The sequence below is a fragment of the Camelina sativa genome, chromosome 12, assembly GCF_000633955.1.
Source record: "Camelina sativa cultivar DH55 chromosome 12, Cs, whole genome shotgun sequence".
Taxonomy (NCBI): Eukaryota; Viridiplantae; Streptophyta; class Magnoliopsida; order Brassicales; family Brassicaceae; genus Camelina; species Camelina sativa.
The window spans coordinates 16,343,050-16,361,694 of NC_025696.1; the positions used below are offsets into that span (position 1 = coordinate 16,343,050).

Below are 18,645 nucleotides of genomic sequence, written 5' to 3' on the forward strand. Positions count from 1 at the left end.
ATGTGTTTAAAAACCTTTTAAAAACCTTGTAAACGCTTTTAAAAGTTTTTTAAAAGCGTTTACAATGTTTTTAAAATGTATAAATTTCAATATTTTTGGCGGGAAAAATTTTCGAGTTTGGCAGGAAATTTTTTTTTTGGCGGGAAAAAATAATTTTTTCGGAAAAATTTTCGATTTTGGCGGGAAAAAAAGTTTTTGGCGGGAAATTTTTTTGGCGGGAAAATATTTTCGATTTTGATGACTGTACATTCTTGCTGTCACTCAAAAAGGGTAATTTGGTCATTTTGTATATAAAGAGGAGTAGTTTTAAAAATGGTCAACATGAAGGGGTATTTTTAAAAAGGGGTATGGAAAAAGGGGCATTTTTGAGAATACCCCCACAATAAATTATTATTGTAACTCCATAGTTCTAAATGTAACTTCCAGCATTTCTTATCATATAAATAAGCATTCTCTCAATCTATCATTCTCTCATATTGACATTCTTTTACTATCTCATTTTCACATTCTCTCATTCTCTTCTACAATACCTCAAATCATTTTTCGTTTTTTTTTTTTTTTTTTGATTTCTTATTTTTGTTGTATGGGTTGTAAAAAAAAAATATCATTGTAAATTGTTAATGCTAAATTTTAATTTTAGAGACTACATGATATATATTTTACATTGTTCTTATTTTAAAAGATTTATCTCCTTTATCTAATTTGGATTATTATCTTATAAGTAATCATTCTCTCTTCCTCTCCCACCAATATCAAATGTTGTTATATCTCATATGTGTTGTAAGAGTTTGATTCTATATTTTAATTTAGAAAGTATTATATATATATAGATATTACATTGTTCTATTTTTTAAAGATTCATCTCCATTATCTAATTTGGATTACCATCTTATAGTAAACATTCTCTCCTCCTCTCCTACCAATATCAAATGTTGTTATATCTCATATGTGTTGTAACTTGTAAGAGTTTGATTCTATATTTTAATGTAGAAAGTATTATATATATTTAACATTGTTTTCAATTTTTATTTTATTTATATAAAAAAATATTTCTTTTATATTTCTTGCCTTTCTAATCTATTCATATTTATTTTTTAAATTTGCATAGTTAAATTTAAATTCACATATGTTGGTTTTAACAAAACAATCAACTTTATTTGAGAATTAGATGTTCCTATTCATTTTTAAACGATCAATGTGTAACATATAAGCATTTTGTCTTGCAATCACAAGTTCCATTTCTATTGCTTAACTCCATGGTTTAACTATAAAATTTGTTGTCCTATTTGTAGGAATAACAACATACTTATTTAATTTATTTAAAAGAGCAGATGATTAAACGAAATAAACATTTCTCCAAATTTTATAATTCAATCAGTGAGTGTACTTATTACTTTGAAAAACTTTTACATTGAAGTTCATAAAATCATAAAATAAAACTAAAATACTATATCACTTCAAATTTGGAAGGAAACACTTGGTATTCCTTTTTAAAAAAGTCAAGACACATATAAAAATTTATTAATATTTAACTCACTTTAAAGACATTAAAGGTCATTTAACTCAAAAATAACTTCTATCCAATAATTTCATACATTCCTCCCACAAATAAAAAAATATATATATATGTTCAAGATTGTATTTAAATATTACATAATTTTTTAGTTAGCTAAATTTATAGTCACATATATACAATATATATACATAAGAATTTATATTACTTATTAACACCATAATTCGACCCATTATTTGCTTAACTCAATATTGGTTTCAAAGCCAACTAAAGAAAAACAGAAACGATCTTATTGATATTAGACCAAAACATGGGCATACAAACATAATCACTTACACGGAAGATATTTTAAAAAAATAACTTATTATTGCAACATCAACGTATGAAGGGTTTACATAAGCAGTTAATTAGAAAATCTATAATACAATAAATGTATTGGAAACAATATCAGTCAATGATAAGATTGGATCCTCAAAAGCAAGAAACAACATCTTCATAATTCATAAAAAGTAAACGCCACAATTATACACATCTGAACGAAATGATATAAACATATAGTGTATTAATAAAAGTGACGGCAAAGCCCGTATATGCCTAATTAAAACGAAATAATACAAAAGAGAAAACAAAAAAAAACCAAAAAAAAAAATAAGAAAGTGCCAACTACACCACAACCCACGCGTTGCGTGGGGAAGCACCTAGTCTGAAGTAATATCATAGTTATTATTTCCATATTGGTTTTGCTGTAATTTTTTTAGTTGGAATAAAATATAAAATATTAAGGAAACAAAATCTGAAGTAATGTTATTTTTAGAATTTTTTTAAAGATTAAGTTTTTAAATAAGTACAAATAAAAGGGTATAACATAAAATGTACTTCAAAAATGTATATATAGATAAGATTTTACTAGGATGGTGAAAAGAAATTATTCCAAAAAAAAAAGTTCAGGTTTAATTACAAACATGAAAATTTTCAAATAAGTAATTAAAGAATTATATAAATTTTTAAAATAATTTATCACATAGATTGATGTGAAAAAGAAATTATTGATGGAAAAACAGACTAATTTATCATATAAACAATGAGAATTCAGCCAAAAAAAACCCAAACTTTACAGAATTTGTCAAAAAAAACATAAATTTTTTATCTAGCCAAATAAACATTCAACTTTTGTTGACTTTCAAATATAATAACAACATTTTCATTGACTTACCAAATCAACACGCCGTTTATTAAGTTAACGGAAAACTTAAACGTTATTAATAACGTCGTTTACTGCTGGGGTTAAATCATACGACATTTTGAAATTCTTAGTTAAAAAAAAAAATCTGCATCACCTAAGCTCGAACTCGGGTTCTCAGAGTGCGTAAGGGAGTATTTTACCACTGAACTAGTGGCAACTTTCAAAAATTAATGCAATGCACGGAATTTAAAAAAACAAAAAAAAATCAGACTTTGTCCACATTGAGAGAAAAAAGACCTCGGCGAAGAGCAAGCAGAACGATTCTTTTTTTTTTTTTCTTTTCAACCTTCAATTCACAGATTACACAGACCAAAACTGGAAATTAACTAACAAAAATCTGCAAACTAACCAACTAAATATAAAAATCTGCAATTTATATTCACTTACAAAACTAAAACTTAGAATTGTTCAAATCAAACCTGCAACTTAGTTCTAAAATCTGAAAAAATTAACTAACAAAATGAATTAAAGTTGAAAAGAAAAAAAAACTGCTTGCTCTACGCCGAGGTCTTCTTCTCTCTCGACATCGACAAAATCTGATTTTGGTAAAGTTGTCTGATTTTTTTCTTTTTTTTTTAATTCTGTGTACTCATAATAAAATCCAAGTACATTGCATTAATGTTTGAAAGTTGCCACTAGTTCAGTGGTAAAAAGCTCTCTTATGCATTCTGAGCCATGGTGATGCAGAATTTTTTTAAAAACTCAGAATTTCAAACCAACGTCGTATGATTTAATTTTAACTCCAACAGTAAACATATTGTTAATGACGTTTAAGTTTTCTGTTAACTTAATAAACGGCGTGTTGATTTGGCAAGTCAATAAAAAGTTTGTCATTATATTTGAAAGTCAACAAAAATTGAGTGTTTATTTGGCTAGATAAAAAATTCATGTTTTTTTTGGCAAATTCTGTAAAGTTTAGTTTTTCTTGGCTGAATTCTCTATAAACAATACTGTAACTAGGTACCAACCTGTACTACGTGCGGGATAAATAAATTTAAAGAAAATACTCTGAGTAAAATTATTATTTGAGATTTATGATACGTTTGTGTAAAACAAAATATGTAAATATTTTTTTTTCATTTATTCAACTTTGCATTTATTTTCTGTAATATATGTTTCACCTGTGAAATATTTAAACTTGCAAAAGAATTTTAAGATGGTGTAGAGAGTTTTGATGTTTTTTTTTTGTGGTTCTAAAAATCAAATTCGTGTTTCACATTATTATCAATATCACTATGCTATGAAATAGATAACACAAAAAATTTTAGACTAATCAATTTAGTTTAAACTAATCCTAAGTTTAAATAATACAATAAAAAAAATATATAAAAGTGGTAAATAATGAATAATTTTTTTATTGTTTGTGAAATAGAATTTACTTCTAATTATTAAATATGTTATATGAATACATTTCTGAATTTTAATTGTTGATTAAATAAAAAAATAATTGAAAAATATTATCATTTATATAAAATAGTAATGAAATATAAAGATATTTATTTAAAAAGATACAGAAGCTATGTGAATGCGAAACATCAGCTTTTTGTGTGAGAGTGTTTCTCTATTAAGATATAGGGGATAAACACGTGATATTATATTAGGAGATTCTTACAAATGTCTGATCATTAAGTAATCAGATTTCTTTTAAAATTTATAAATATTCACGTTTTAAAAAGCAATAAAGTTTGCAAATTGAGGAGGTGGTCTCTTACTATTCAATTTTATTCTTGGTCATCACGTTTAGTTGACCTTTTTCATTTAAAACTAGTGACAAAATAAATAAAAATAAAAATAAAAATGTAAGAATTCCCAAACCAAATTGAGACTCTGGCCATTCGACAGCTATATATAATACCCCTTGTTTCCTCTTTTGGCCAGAACTATAGATATATCATCAGAGCCAACTCTGAGAATTAGGGTGTGGTTCTCGATCAATCGAAATCACAGATCTCTCGTTACGTTACAATCCCAGTCTCGTTGAATCTATTCTCGTGTAATTCGATGGAGAGCAGCAATGATCTGGAGAAGAAGACCCATGAATCCGCGGAAGATATGAATTCGGAAGATCAGGTACGAACGTCATCATCATCAGATGAGAATCTGAATAAACATAGGGAAGAAGAAGAAGAAGGGTTTATGTCGGTGGAGAAGATCTCTCGCCTTCCTGTTTCTATAAAATTCAATATACCCAAAAAAATCTCTACAAGGAAGAGAAGAAAATCTGAACAAGAAGATGATGATGATCCTAAAGGCGAGGAGAAGAAAGCGAAACTGAGTTTTGGGGACAAGGTTTTGAGTAGCTATGAGATTGAGATCTTGAGGAATGCCTCGAGACGAGGGTATCTCAAGGATCGAGAGAAGAAGATGGTGGAGGCGTTAAGGGCTGAGATCGAAGACGAGATCATGTTGTTTCATGGTCTGAAGCTTACTGAGAGAGAAGTAATTGACTTTAGGTTTAAGAGAGACTTGTATGAGTTGTTGAAGAAAACAGAGTATGATGACGATGTTGAAGGGTATAGGATTCCAGATGCTTATGATCGTGAAGGGTGTATTGATCAGAAGAAGAGATTTGCTGTAGCGGAGCAGCGTTATAGTGAGAGGAAGAGCGGGAGAGGTGTTACGGAGCAAGAAGCTTGGGAGGATCATCAGGCTCAGAAGGCGAGAGTGAGCTTTGGTGCAAAGGATAAGCAGAAAGTTGTTGATGGGTATGAGTTTGTGTTTGATGATTTAACAGGTTTGGTTGAGGAATCTTGTGAGGCGGAAACTGCGAAACACCGAGGTTGTAGCTCGAAGACTGTTGCGGAGAAGGCTAGGGAAGAGAGGGAGTTTCTTCCGATTCATGGGTACCGTGATGAACTGCTGAAACTCATTGCAAAAAACCAGGTTCTTGTGATTGTTGGTGAAACAGGATCGGGCAAGACTACGCAGATACCGCAGTATCTTCAAGAAGCTGGTTACACAAAGCGTGGAAAGATCGGTTGTACTCAGCCTAGGAGAGTTGCTGCTATGAGCGTTGCTTCCCGAGTGGCTCAAGAGGTTGGTGTGAAACTAGGACATGAGGTTGGGTATTCCATTAGATTCGAAGACTGTACTTCAGATAAAACAGTTATCAAGTACATGACTGATGGGATGCTGTTGCGAGAGCTGCTCACAGAACCGAAACTTGATAGCTATAGTGTCATCATAATTGATGAGGCGCACGAAAGAACGCTTTCCACTGATATTTTGTTTGCGTTAGTCAAGGATGTAGCAAAGGTTAGGCCTGACCTGAGGTTAATCATCTCAAGTGCAACGCTTGAAGCTAAAAAGTTCTCTGAATACTTTGATTCGGCTCGGATTTACCTAATCCCAGGAAGAAGATATCCAGTTGAGAAGCTATACAGAAGATGGCCTGACGCTGACTACTTGGAGACAGTAATACGTACTGTGTTTCAGATCCATCAGACTGAGCCGACTGGAGACGTTTTGGTTTTCCTCACCGGTCAAGAAGAGATTGAAAGAGCAGAAACAAATTTGAAGGGAAGGATGATGGATTTGGGTACAAAGAGCTCTGAGATCATTATCTGTCCTATCTACTCAAATCTCCCGACCGAACTGCAGGCAAAAGTGTTTGAACCAGCTCCTAAAGGGTCTCGGAAAGTTGTCCTGGCAACGAATATTGCTGAAACATCGTTAACCATTGAAGGGATTAGGTACGTGATTGATCCGGGATATTGTAAGATCAACTCATACAACCCGAGAACTGGAATGGAGTCACTTCTTGTAAGTCCTATTTCCAAGGCCTCTGCAGAGCAACGAGCTGGTCGGTCCGGAAGAACTGGTCCTGGGAAATGTTTCCGGCTGTACGACGTCAAGAATTTGGAGCCCACCACAATACCAGAAATCCAAAGGGCTAACCTTGCAAGTGTTGTGCTTACTTTGAAGAGTCTTGGTATTCATGATGTGTTAAATTTTGATTTCATGGATCCTCCACCAGAGACCGCTCTTTTGAAGGCTTTCGAGTTGCTCTATGCTCTGGGTGCTTTGGATGGAAAGGGTGAGATTACTAAGGTAGGAGAAAGAATGGTTGAGTTTCCAGTTGATCCGATGCTATCAAAGATGATTGTTGGTTCGGAAAAGTACAAGTGCTCGAAAGAGATAATCACGATAGCCGCCATGTTGTCTGTAGGGAACTCAGTCTTTTATCGACCAAAGAACCAGCAACTTCTCGCCGACAATGCTCGGATGAACTTCTATGTAGATACAGAGAATGTTGGCGACCACATTGCTTTGTTAAGGGTTTACAATTCCTGGAAGGAAACAAACTACTCGACTCAATGGTGCTACGAGAACTTCATTCAGAGCAAGAGTATGAAAAGAGCTAGAGATATACGTGACCAGCTACTTGGACTTCTAAACAAGATTGGAATAGAACTTACTTCCAACCCGAATGATTTTGATGCAATAAAGAAAGCCATCTTGGCCGGATTCTTCCCACATTCTGCAAAGTTACAAAAGAATGGATCGTACAGAAGAGTGAAAGAACCTCAGACAGTTTATGTACATCCTAACTCAGGCTTATTTGGGGCATCACCTAGTAAGTGGTTGGTGTATCATGAACTAGTACTTACTACCAAGGAATATATGAGGCATGCAACCGAGATGAAACCCGAGTGGCTAATTGAAATAGCTCCTCATTACTACAAGCTTAAAGACATTGAAGACAGTCGGCCAAAGAAATCACAGAGAAGCAGCGAAAGAGCCTCGACGTCGAAGGTTGATACTAACAAGAAAACCCGGACATCGAAGAAGGTTGATACTAACAAGAAAACCCAGACATCGAAGAAGGTTGATGCTAACAAGAAAACAAAGAGGTAACAAAACTTAAGTCATTTCTCTTTACTATTTCTGAAGGAAGTTAAAACAATTGTGATACTAGAGTACTGTTTCATCCATTATCTGTGAAAGATACTTATATGTTTAGTCAACATCAGTTTTTCTATCATTACTAATTACTGTTCCTTTCCTTCTTATAAACGCATGATTCTGAGTTATTTCGAGTATTTACTGGCGACTATAGACAACTGATAAGAAAGGGGAAAATCAAGAATTCAATAGTGACAGAGAAACTCACCGGGATTTTCACGGGGAAGATGTCAGGATTTTCACGGGTGCCGTGGGGAAACACCTGGACATTCTTCTGGTGAGATTCATTAGGCCTTATTATAATCTTTTCCATTATTTCCAGAAAAAAAATGTTTACAACTGAAAAGCAGCTGAAGATGAAAAAAACATTACACATACTTACAGATACATATCATTGGCTTGTAATGAAAAAAACCCCAACGCTTTAAAACAAGAATGACTTATGTGCTATTGGCAATGCTTGTAGTTTCAAGAGATGTGTTGGTAACCTCAACAGCAGTGACTCGATGGAGAAGATTCCGGATGCTATCCACCCATGTCTGCTTATCAGCCTTGCTCTTGCACTTGAACTTTGTTAGACCTTTCCCAGTACTGATTCCGAAATAGAGCTCTTCTTCTTCTGCGTTTTCTGTTTCTTTTCCATTTTGCAGGCTCGAGACTATCTCGCATACATCATTTACAATACCTGTAGTGATGTAACCATTGGATTAGCTAAAGCATTGGACAAAGTCCCAAGACTACTCGCCTTATACAAATGAACACCACGACCATTGAAAGAAAGAAGAGATATCTGAAGGTGATAATAGTTTAGCTAACCACCTTTGCTTTTCATGGAGAACGCTCCTCGAACGTGTTTGCTTTTGATTTCCACAACAACCTGCAAGAGAAAACGAGTGAAATGTCAACTCTAGAATTTGACAACCATAAAACTTCGTTTGCTTTGATTGAGTTTTCGCATTTTAACCTGAGATCTCTTGTTGATGTACACTTTTATATGCTTCCACCGCAGAGCTCCTGAAAAGGACCATAAGTGTCAGCTCTTTGTTGTTCACATTACAAAGGTCGAATATACACTTTCTTAAAGAATAACATCATTCACAGGAATTAGCAAAGAAGAAGCTCTCTAGCTGAAAAATATTACCGTTTCGTGTGCACTGCATTAGCTCTCCATCACATTCTAGTTTTGATTCTTCACTCTCCTGTGCAATTATCTGTTCATCAGTCGTACTAGCGCAATCGAGCTCAGAAGAACAATCATGAGTTTCTGATAAAGCTCTTTCGCAAGGGCTTATAGCTGCATTGTTCTTAGCTTCCTTTGGTAGCCTAGCCCTCAAAGCTGCTTCTCCTCTCAATGCTACAATATCAAAAATGCCATAAACATAAATCTTATCATGAAACCAAATCAAATCTATTGTCAACTGTAGCATTCAGAGAAAGATCTGATCAAGGTCAAGGATGAATTTTACCAGTTGCAGCTGCAGCGGTTAGAGTCAACAAATCGCCAGGTCCACGAACATCTACGGCGGATCGGACTGCAGAGACGACGCGATCGTGAGCGGCACCAGAGAGCTCCGCCAGTTCGAGGCAGTGAGAAGCCAACAGCTCCGAAGCCGAGGCCAGCGCTGAACTCATCGTCTTTGATTCAGTGAAACCGTCATGGTTGCACGAAGCGGTCACGGCGGCGATGGCCGTCGCCAGAGACGCAATCGTCACGGCGGAATGAATATGCGCATTCTCCACGCGAGCTTTATCCCTCTTCCTTACGGCGGAGCCTTTCCCGCCGGGAATTTCTCGGTGGTGGAACCATTTACCGATCGTTCCCGTCTTCCGCGCGTTAACCACACTCGCTACCTTTCCCGTCTGTCGAAGAAAACAATTTAAAATATTATGGGCTTTTTAAAATATATTGGGTCGATTAACTTATTATTGGCCCATAAATTTAAACACCTTATTACATGATCGTAACATTAATCATATCAACCATATACAGAAGATGGAAAAGTAAGAGACGGCTTACTTGTAGCGGCGGAGGCGGTGGTGGTGGTGCCGGAGCCGGTGAAGGGAAGGCGGCTTCCAACTTAGAAATATTAGGGTTTTGTTTGATATGTTTATTAGATTTCTGAGAGGATAAAGCTAGAGAAATCTCTGACGTAGACATACTCCATGATCTGCATAGAAACTCCATAGGCTCTCTCGGAGTTTTAGGCTGATGAGGGATCGGAGGATACGTCATCACCGGAGAAGAAGAACACTCCGACGTCTCGTTTTCCGGCACCGACGACAACGTCATGCTCTCGTCGTCATCGCCTTCTAACTCTTCGATTTCTTCTTCCTCAGCTACTTCTTGTAGTCCGTATGCTATGAAGTTTAACGTACGGTCATGCTCCATTAAAAAGATCAGATCTATGTTTTGTGACAAGAATCAAATATTCGATCACTTGAGCTTACTGTATAAAATCTCTTTTACTATATGTGTATGTGCAGGATATCTTATAAAATATATATATATATCACACACACCATGGTTGTGATTTTTATATATAGAAGAAAGAGATGGCTAAGACTAAAAAGAGTCAATGAGAACATCTTTGACAAGGCACGTTTTAATGCAACACGTGGTTCTTGTCCCTATATCATTTTGATGGACTATTTTTTTCATTAGTAATTACAAAAGATCGCGGGCCATATTTCAAATTAATCTTGAGGGTGTGACATAACTTAAGTACGTATTTTCTCATTAAAAACTATTTAGAGTGGCCTATTGTTATTGAAACCAACACTAGAATGACTAGAATTTTTCTGGTCCCTTTACATTGTGATTTGTGAGCCTTTCACGGTTTCACCAATCACTATGAGTTGGTTATAAGAAACAAAAGAAAATTCTAAATTATTTATTAGCTTCGAACTTATATATATATACCAAATCACTAATTATGAAATGTATTGATTTGCGAAGAAGCCCGTTTTAGGGAATCACATATAAAACGAGGGTTACAAAAAGATTATATCATAAATTGAATTCAATCACATCGATAAGACTTGCACATGGAAGCATATATTGGATACTATTGTATACAACGAATTGATTGATATCAAATAGTGACAATAATGTAGTTGACGTAGATTAACTTTATGGACATAATAAATCATCTTATCAAAAGAGTACTTATGATGAAAAGTTACGTTAGAATAATCATATCACCAATCTTTCAAACTTACATTAACTTCTAGGTTGAAAACTTTCATATACAGTTGACAGAATCAATTCGTACGATAACTCATTAATCATCATCGATTGTAACCACCCTAAACCCACATCCATTGTTTTACTTTAGTTAATTCAGCAGAACAGTAACTTTAAAGACTTTGGTATTGTGGTCATGATTTTGTTGGTTGCTCCTTAATGATTATGGCTTCATATAATTCAGAAAACGAGTGTTTTCTGGAAAACTTGTTGTTCATACTTCATATCTCTCATCAAATTACGTTTATTTTTGGGAATGGTTCACATCCGTATAGTATTTGTTTTTGACTTGTATTAGAACATAGCTGTCGATCGAAAGGAGACTACTAATCTACTATCAAATCAATTGGTGCATATCCGTTTTCTTATACGTTACGTACCATTTTTTATTTGTGGTCATGTTTAATTTCTTAAAGTTAATTATTTAATTTTGGCAATAGTTATTACTTCATATAGTAACTTTCTATATATTTCATCTTTAGCTAGTCCAATTCCAAACGAGTTTTATGTTTTTGTTTTTGTTTTTGTTAAGCAAATTCCAAACGAGTTAAGTCATTGTCACTTCGGGATTGGAAGATAATAACCTGCATAGATATTCTTTTTATTTAATGAAAGCTAACCAAACTTCAATAATGCTATGAGATACTGTTGTCTGGTCCTATCACAGTTTCTATTTTCTTCGTCAACTTATTTAAATAGTCAATAAGCGAAGTGATTAATTAACGTTACAATAATATAGTTTGTGAAAACGGTATTTGTTCTTACAAAAGTTTGAGATAGTTTTTACTCGTAGAATCAAAATTACGCATGAAAAGATACATACAGTCCCAACGTTTTGGCATGATCAATTACTAAAGTAACTTTTCATATAATCATTTTAGGGCAATATTAGTGAATAGCACAATTTGGGGATGAAATGCAGAAAATACCAGAACTTCAAAAAACATAAGTAACTACCACTGTCTGTACAATAAAGATTACACATCTACCCTCTATTAAATATTATTATTACCACATCTATAATATATGTTTCTAGAAGGAGGTCACTTAAGGAAGGCCAGCAGTGTAATTAACTAAGACCCATGCGACATGTACAGTGTAAGGTGTGGTAGTTTCTTAAATAAGTTTGATTAATATGCTATCCATTGCATATACTCATCATTTTAAATTGTTTTGTAAAGAAAAGAAAATTTTAGTTTCGTTGGGTTTTATTGTCTTTGACGAAAGTAACCGGCCGTACCAAAGAAGGGGGAAAAGACAAAAAAAAAAAAAGGTGTTATTAGAGGATGAAAATCTTGCATGAGTTAGGGGGAATTAATTGTTTAGTTTGGTGCAATGTCATTTTCACTTTCACATTATGGCGGTGCGGGCGAAACCTTATTGATTGAAAGTTTATAACTTGCAAAGTCCCACCACACTCTACATACCAAAACCAAATTATAATTTCAGCTTTTTAGGATTAGAATACGAATGATTTTGGAGTTGACGAAGCTCTGACGAAAGGATTTTTTTGCATAATTAAGTTCATCCTTGAATAATCAACAAGCTCAAAATTCTACTATATATAAGAAAACGGCTGGAAGATTCACGGTAAAGACGACTGATCTCATTCTCATGCTTGAAAACTAATTGAGAAATATTCTCTGAAATTTACCGTAATGTCTATAACATATATGATTATTGCTTGAGTATATCAACTTTTTTTAAAAAAAATATGTGAATTTTCAATAGAGAAAATATATTGTAAATGTTGCAATGGCTTTAAACCCTGAAGATTGCTCTTGCCCAAAAAAATAAAAACAAGAGGAATCTAGAATCATAGAAAAAGATGGGTCCAGTTAAAGGTGCTTGAGCCAAGCTTGCATTAGCCTTTTGAAGTTGCGACGGTGGCTCTTTGCAAGGATGGCATCTCGAATTTGTCTGTCCAGAGCTTTAAATGTAATATGCGGTGGCGTTGCAATATTGTTATGGAATCTGTTGTTTCGTTCATACCAGATTGCATACACAACTGCTTGGGAAACCAGTCTCTTTAGCGTTTGAGGCGAGGTTGAATCTGTGATATCCATCCAAGATGTAAACGCTTGCCAGGTGTGAAACACGATTGGGCGGTAGCCAAGCCTGTGAGTGATCTGCACCCAGATTTCTTCAGAGAACTCGCAATGAAGAAAGAGGTGGTCTCGTGTTTCGGGATGGGTACCGCAGATGCAGCAAGTTGTCTCGATGTTCATTCCCCAGTGAGCTAGCCTGTCTCTAGTTGGGAGTCTGTTGAGGTGAGAGAGCCAAAGAAGAATTGCATGTCGTGGAATAGCTCCTTTGTACCATACATGCTTTGTCCACTCCACTGGCTCCTGTCGGTGTCTGATGGAATCCCAAGTTTTTTGGGTATTATAATTATCTAGTTCAACATCGTCAATCCTCCAAACATACAAATCGAGGTCAGCTCTCTCTGTAGGAACGGTAAGTGTGGTGAGATGAATCTGAAGCAGCTCTGCTTGTGGTGATCTCGCAGCCCTGATATTCCATCCCGCGGGTGAGCAAGCTTGAGCAACGGTTGCAAACAGGGGAATACCAGTTTGAGATGGCCCTGTAGGTCCCAGGAATTTTATCAATGGTCCAAACGGTGACCACCAATCAAACCAGAAGCTTGCTTGAGCTCCATTTCCCACATTGCATTGCAAGAATCTCGTCGCTAGCGGTCTCAGGTGGAGCAGGGTTTTCCATGTCCAAGAGTTGTGCTTAGTGTCATCAACATACCAGAAATTACCATCTTTTATTTTGTTGTTCCTGAGCCAATCCGCCCAGAGGGAATCCGTAGCAGAAAACAATCTCCAAATCAACTTCAGGCAGAGAGTCTTATTCCATTGAGCCAAGCAACGAAATCCTAGCCCCCCTTCTTCTCGAGGCAAGCATAGATCTCTCCAGGCAACCTTTGCATTTGGCCACTTAGATATATCCCCATTCCAAAGAAATCTAGTACAGAGACTCTCAATCGTCTTGAGACAGCCCTTTGGTAGAATAAACGCTGAGGCCCAGAAATTAATTGTGCCATAAATTACTGAAGTTATCAGTTCCTTTCTACCAGCAAGAGAGAGGGCACGAGCAGACCATGAAGTAAACTTAGCCGTGATCTTGTCCAAGAGAGGTCGATAATCAGTTATCCTGAGCTTTCTATGCATTAGAGGGAGACCAAGATAGCGGATAGGCAATGAACCAAGCTTGAAACCAAGGGAAGCAATCCGGGAAGTTTCACTCTGGTTCACTCCTGCAAGGAATAGGTCCGTCTTATCCTTGTTCATTGAGAGGACATACAGTCTTGAGAAGGCGTCAAGCACATTCACGATGTTATCCAGAGATTCTTTACCGCCATCACAGAAAATCATGATATCGTCTGCAAAGGCTAAGTGGGTTACCTGAGGGGTGGTGGCCATTGGATGATGCCCTATACGTTTTTCATTGTACCCTCTGTTCAGCATTTGAGTGAAAACCTCCATAGCAATGGTAAAGAGGTAAGGAGATATTGAGTCTCCTTGCCTGAGGCCCTTAGCACCCTTGAAGTAGCCACAAGACTCGCCATTTACAGAAACTGAGAATGACGGTGTCGTAATGCATTCATTGATCATGGTAACAAAGTGAGAGGAGAAGTTCAGAGCCTTAAGAGTGTTTATCATGAAACCCCACTGGACTGAATCAAAGGCCTTCTTTAAGTCCACCTTTAACATGCGTCTTGCAGAGATGTTTTTGTGATTGTACCCTTGAATGAGCTCAGTTGCAAGCAGGACATTCTCAACTAATAGTCTACCTGGGATAAATGCTGATTGAGTATTGGCGATTAGATCTGGTAGGACAGTCTTAAGACGGTTTGCTAGCAGCCTGGAAATTACTTTGTAGGTGGAGTTGCAACAAGCAATGGGGCGAAAATCTGACATACGCGAGGCGCCTGGGTGCTTGGGGACCAAAGTCAGAAGGGTAGAATTCCATTGTTTTAAAATCTGACCTGAAGTAAAGAACTCCTGGACTGCGTCTATCAAATCTGAACCTACAGTTTCCCAGTGTGCTGTAAAAAACTCCGCACTATAGCCATCAGGGCCCGGTGCTTTATTTTTTGGCAGAGAGAAGAAAGCACATTTAATCTCTTCAGCAGTGACAGGGGAAGACAGAACCTGAATGGCGGCTGGTGAACATCTTTGTGGAACTATGGAGGCAATGTCATTCACCGCAGGAGTATTGTGATGTCATGTGGTTCCGAGAAGGTTTTGAAAGAAGTCGACTGCGAGCTGTTGTATGCCTTGCTTGGTGTCCACGATCTGATTATTCTCATCCATAAGGAAAAGGATTTTATTGCGAGCTTGATGAGATTGGACTACCCTGTGAAAGAACTTAGAATTCTTATCTCCTTCCTCTAACCAACAGATTCTCGATTTTTGCTTCAGATAGGACTCCTCAGCTAAAGCCAAAGTGCACCATTTGGCATGGGCTTCCTTTTCCACCTGAGCCACAACAATGGAGGGATTATTCAGCAGAGCTTGCTGGCAACATAGAAGATTCTCATATGCTTCAGAGACTCGCTTCTCCAACTCGGAATAGTTGTCCTTGCTAAAAGTTCTGATCACCCCTTTAACATCTTAGAACAGTCGAATGTCAGGGCGTTCCACCAGAGCTTGATCAGTGAAGCAAACTCCGGGTTTTTATTCAGCAAAGATAGGAACTTGAAAGGTTTGCGAATCTTGTCCTTGACGGTCTCCAAAAAGAGGCAGCAGGGACTGTGGTCTGAGAAACCCGGTTCACCAAAGATTCTAAGAGAGGTGGGGAAAGCAAGCAACCATTCATCATTAACCAGAATCCTGTCCGACTTTTTAGCTATCGGATCAACTTCATGTTTGTTTGTCCAAGTGAGAATGTTCCCTTGGTAAGGAAGGTCTGCGAGATGGGCGTTGATAAGACACTGGTTGAGCTCTCTCATTCCCCTCGTAGATGTGACTGAACTTGGCATGGAGTGTTCATGGGGGAAAAGAATCTGGTTAAAATCGCCAAGGACTGTCCAAGGCTTATTTAAGACCTCTGGCAATGTAGCATGACGTTGCAACTCATTCCAAAGCAAGTTACGTTCCTCACTACAGACGGAGGAGGCATAGGGCATAGACCACTGATACGACTATTTCAGTAGAGACAAACGGCAACGAGACTAAGCAGGAGATCATCTGTAGAGACTTAGAGATCACTGATACCTTTACGTCTGGATGCCAAACTACCTATATTTTACCTAAATCCGAAAATTCATAATTAGTAACTGAATACCAACCTGGAACCACCCGAGACAAAATTTGCTGAGCCTTTTCAGGACTAACACGGGTCTCTATGATTCCACCAAAAAAAGGTTTGTGAACCTTAAGCCACTTCCGAAAACACCTCCGCTTTACAGGGTCGTTAAAACCTCTTACATTACGACAAAAAATATCCATGGATAGGATATGAGTTTAGAGGCTTAAAGGGCCTCTAGCCCTTGCATCTTTCTTCTTTAACAGTCTCTTCGAGATCACTCTCAAAAATCTATCAGAGTCAACCTCCGGGTTATCATCATCCCCTGAAATGCTATCTTGATCTGATTCTGCAATACAAGGATCCACCGCTTTGTCTTTTTGGGAGAGTGGAGAGAAAACATTCTCTGTCAGATCTACAAATAGCTTTCCCTCGTCCTGCTTCAGAGCAGAGGCTAAGACATTAGTTTGAGATGACGTGCTACACTGTGAGCCCTGAGGAGGGATCCTGGCTTTGCTTGCCATCTCATCTGCCTTTGGACCGCGTGTAGACTGTTTTCCCGCTCTTACAGGTTGCCAGACCTCTTTTGACGACTGCAGAAACTCTTGAGTTCTTTGTGGCACCGCGGGTGGTATGGAAGTAGATGTCATGCCAATGATTGGTAATTGACTCTGAATTGGCTCCTTTCCATTCTTCTTATCTTTTTTAGCTCGTGGACAGCTATAAGTGTCATGCTTTACCGATCCACAAAGGGTGCAAGTTGGTGGAGCCTTGTGCATCGGGAAACCGTGTGTCCTACCTTTTTACAGTAGCTACACAGCGAGGGCAGCCATGGACTAGACACTCTAATTCTTTTGATCTGCCCTGTCTCGAACCTAGCATTGACAGCTTCAGGAAGAGGTTTGCGAGGATCTATGACCGTGTAAACCTTCGCAACTTCGATATTAGTAAGTTTTTCAGTCTGCGGGTGGAGACATACCGGGTGTCCAACTAAACCGGCGATATGCTCTAGCCCTTCCCTGTTAAAGAATTCAAGGGGAACCCCATGAAAGTCAAGCCAAACTGGAACTAGAGCTAGCTTTGGTTTCTTCGGGGTGACGTCAGGAGACCACTTGGCTACAAACATGGTTTGTCCATCGACTTGCCACAAGCTCTGACTCAGAATTCTACGTCTAGCATTTGGGCAAGGGACTTTAAAGAGAAAGGAATGACCTTCCATCTTGGATACGGTGATGTCTCTACGCTGCTTGCTCCAAATCCCATTGACTATGGCGTGAACTGCTCCACGATGCGGCGGTTCTTCATAGAACTGTCCCAGAATAAAACTTTCCCAAGCTTTTTTGTTTTTTTCTATGACCGAGTTTGGGATGGTGACACACGCCTCTCCGAAATCCAGGATGAAGGGGGTGCCCTTTTTCTCTAACTGAATCGAACTACCTTTTACTAAATTCTTCCATGTCTGCTCCGCAGATGGTTTAGGGGTTGTAGTCGCTATCGACAGAGGTGCCCGAGGAGCCAACTCCAGGGGATTACCACAGTCTTTAGGAACCTCAATCACACCGACAACTTCAGTTACCGTAGCCTCAACCGTAGCTTCCACCGCAATTTCAGTAGATCTAGGGTTTCCAATTGCCGCATCCACAATCGCCAGGGCGTCTGGATTACAGGAATCAGGAGCAGATGCGTTATTGGCTGATCTCACATGAGATACAGGCAAATCTATGTGCGCTGGTGGAGGGGAAGAAGTCCCATCGGAGGCGCCGGAAGTCGAAGGCGAGCCAGACAGACGAGCAGGAGAAGAAGGAGCAGATCCAGTGGGGATACTGCCCGGAGACTTTTTTCTGGTCTTGGATTTGCCCATTAAAAACGGTGGGGACTGACGCCGAGATCGGCGACGGTGAAGGGAGAAGGAAAGGGTTCGCGTTTTTGAGAGAGAGAAAAGTTAAAGAAAAGTCAACCCTATTTGTTCCAATGTTCCATTTTTTAATATCAACTTTTAACGAAAAAAAGTCAACTCTACTTATTCCAAAGTCAAAGAAAAGTCAACCCTATTTTTTAATATCAACTTTTAACGAGTTTAGTTACTGTATATCTAAATAAACCAGAGATGTTGTTTTTGTTTTTTGCATTGCTAAGTTTACTACAGCGGGATCTATTAATCAGAATCTATTTGATAAATTTCGGAAATATTGTACGGATACGTACGGTAGTAAGTAATTAACCTGGAGATGTTTAATTCAAAATATTCGTGTTGAAAATGTTTATAATTAGTCAGAATATGTTGGGTTATAACTTATAAGTATAATACAGTATATGTTTTTGCTTAATTACTATTTTTAAAAATCAGATATATTTTGAACTTTAATGATTTCTAAGGAACGTTATGTTTTAATTTAGTATTGGTTCTTAAGATACAAAAATAAAAATTATTATAGTATAAATTGTATAATAAGTATATATGTTTAAAAAAAAAAAAAAAAAAAG

At 37.2% G+C, this 18,645-nt stretch overlaps 2 protein-coding genes across 3 annotated transcripts; one reads left to right on the forward strand and one right to left on the reverse strand.

Moving 5' to 3' along the window:
- On the forward strand, positions 4,408-8,282 carry LOC104731923 (probable pre-mRNA-splicing factor ATP-dependent RNA helicase DEAH8). The gene is made up of 2 exons (XM_010451432.2): positions 4,408-7,938; positions 8,128-8,282. Exon 1 carries the CDS (start codon positions 4,758-4,760, stop codon positions 7,611-7,613), a length of 2,856 nt encoding a protein of 951 aa, XP_010449734.1. The 5' UTR covers positions 4,408-4,757; the 3' UTR covers positions 7,614-7,938; positions 8,128-8,282.
- Positions 7,444-10,290, reverse strand: LOC104731922 (VAN3-binding protein-like). 2 transcript variants are annotated; one of them, XR_758691.2, is made up of 8 exons: positions 9,679-10,290; positions 9,128-9,521; positions 8,803-9,015; positions 8,626-8,675; positions 8,481-8,538; positions 8,044-8,346; positions 7,870-7,923; positions 7,444-7,590 (listed from the first exon to the last, which is right to left on the reverse strand). XR_758691.2 is itself a non-coding variant. In XM_010451431.2 (6 exons), the coding sequence occupies exons 1-6, from the start codon at positions 10,048-10,050 to the stop codon at positions 8,102-8,104; spliced, it is 1,332 nt and encodes a 443-aa protein (XP_010449733.1). In that variant the 5' UTR covers positions 10,051-10,289; the 3' UTR covers positions 7,949-8,101. The 2 variants fall into 2 exon arrangements, 1 of the variants encoding a protein (XP_010449733.1); XM_010451431.2 differs by lacking the exons at positions 7,444-7,590; positions 7,870-7,923 and having other exon boundaries at positions 7,949-8,346; positions 9,679-10,289.

Excerpts from the sequence above, each read along its gene's own strand:
- LOC104731923 (XM_010451432.2), top strand. The coding sequence starts at position 4,758 with ATGGAGAGCAGCAATGATCTGGAGAAGAAGACCCATGAATCCGCGGAA.
- LOC104731922 (XM_010451431.2), bottom strand. The coding sequence starts at position 10,050 with ATGGAGCATGACCGTACGTTAAACTTCATAGCATACGGACTACAAGAA. Across the intron at positions 8,539-8,625 it reads ACATCAACAAGAGATCTCAG|GTTGTTGTGGAAATCAAAAG; the intron begins GTTAAAATGCGA and ends TTTCTCTTGCAG. Across the intron at positions 8,347-8,480 it reads GTTCTCCATGAAAAGCAAAG|GTATTGTAAATGATGTATGC; the intron begins GTGGTTAGCTAA and ends ACATCACTACAG.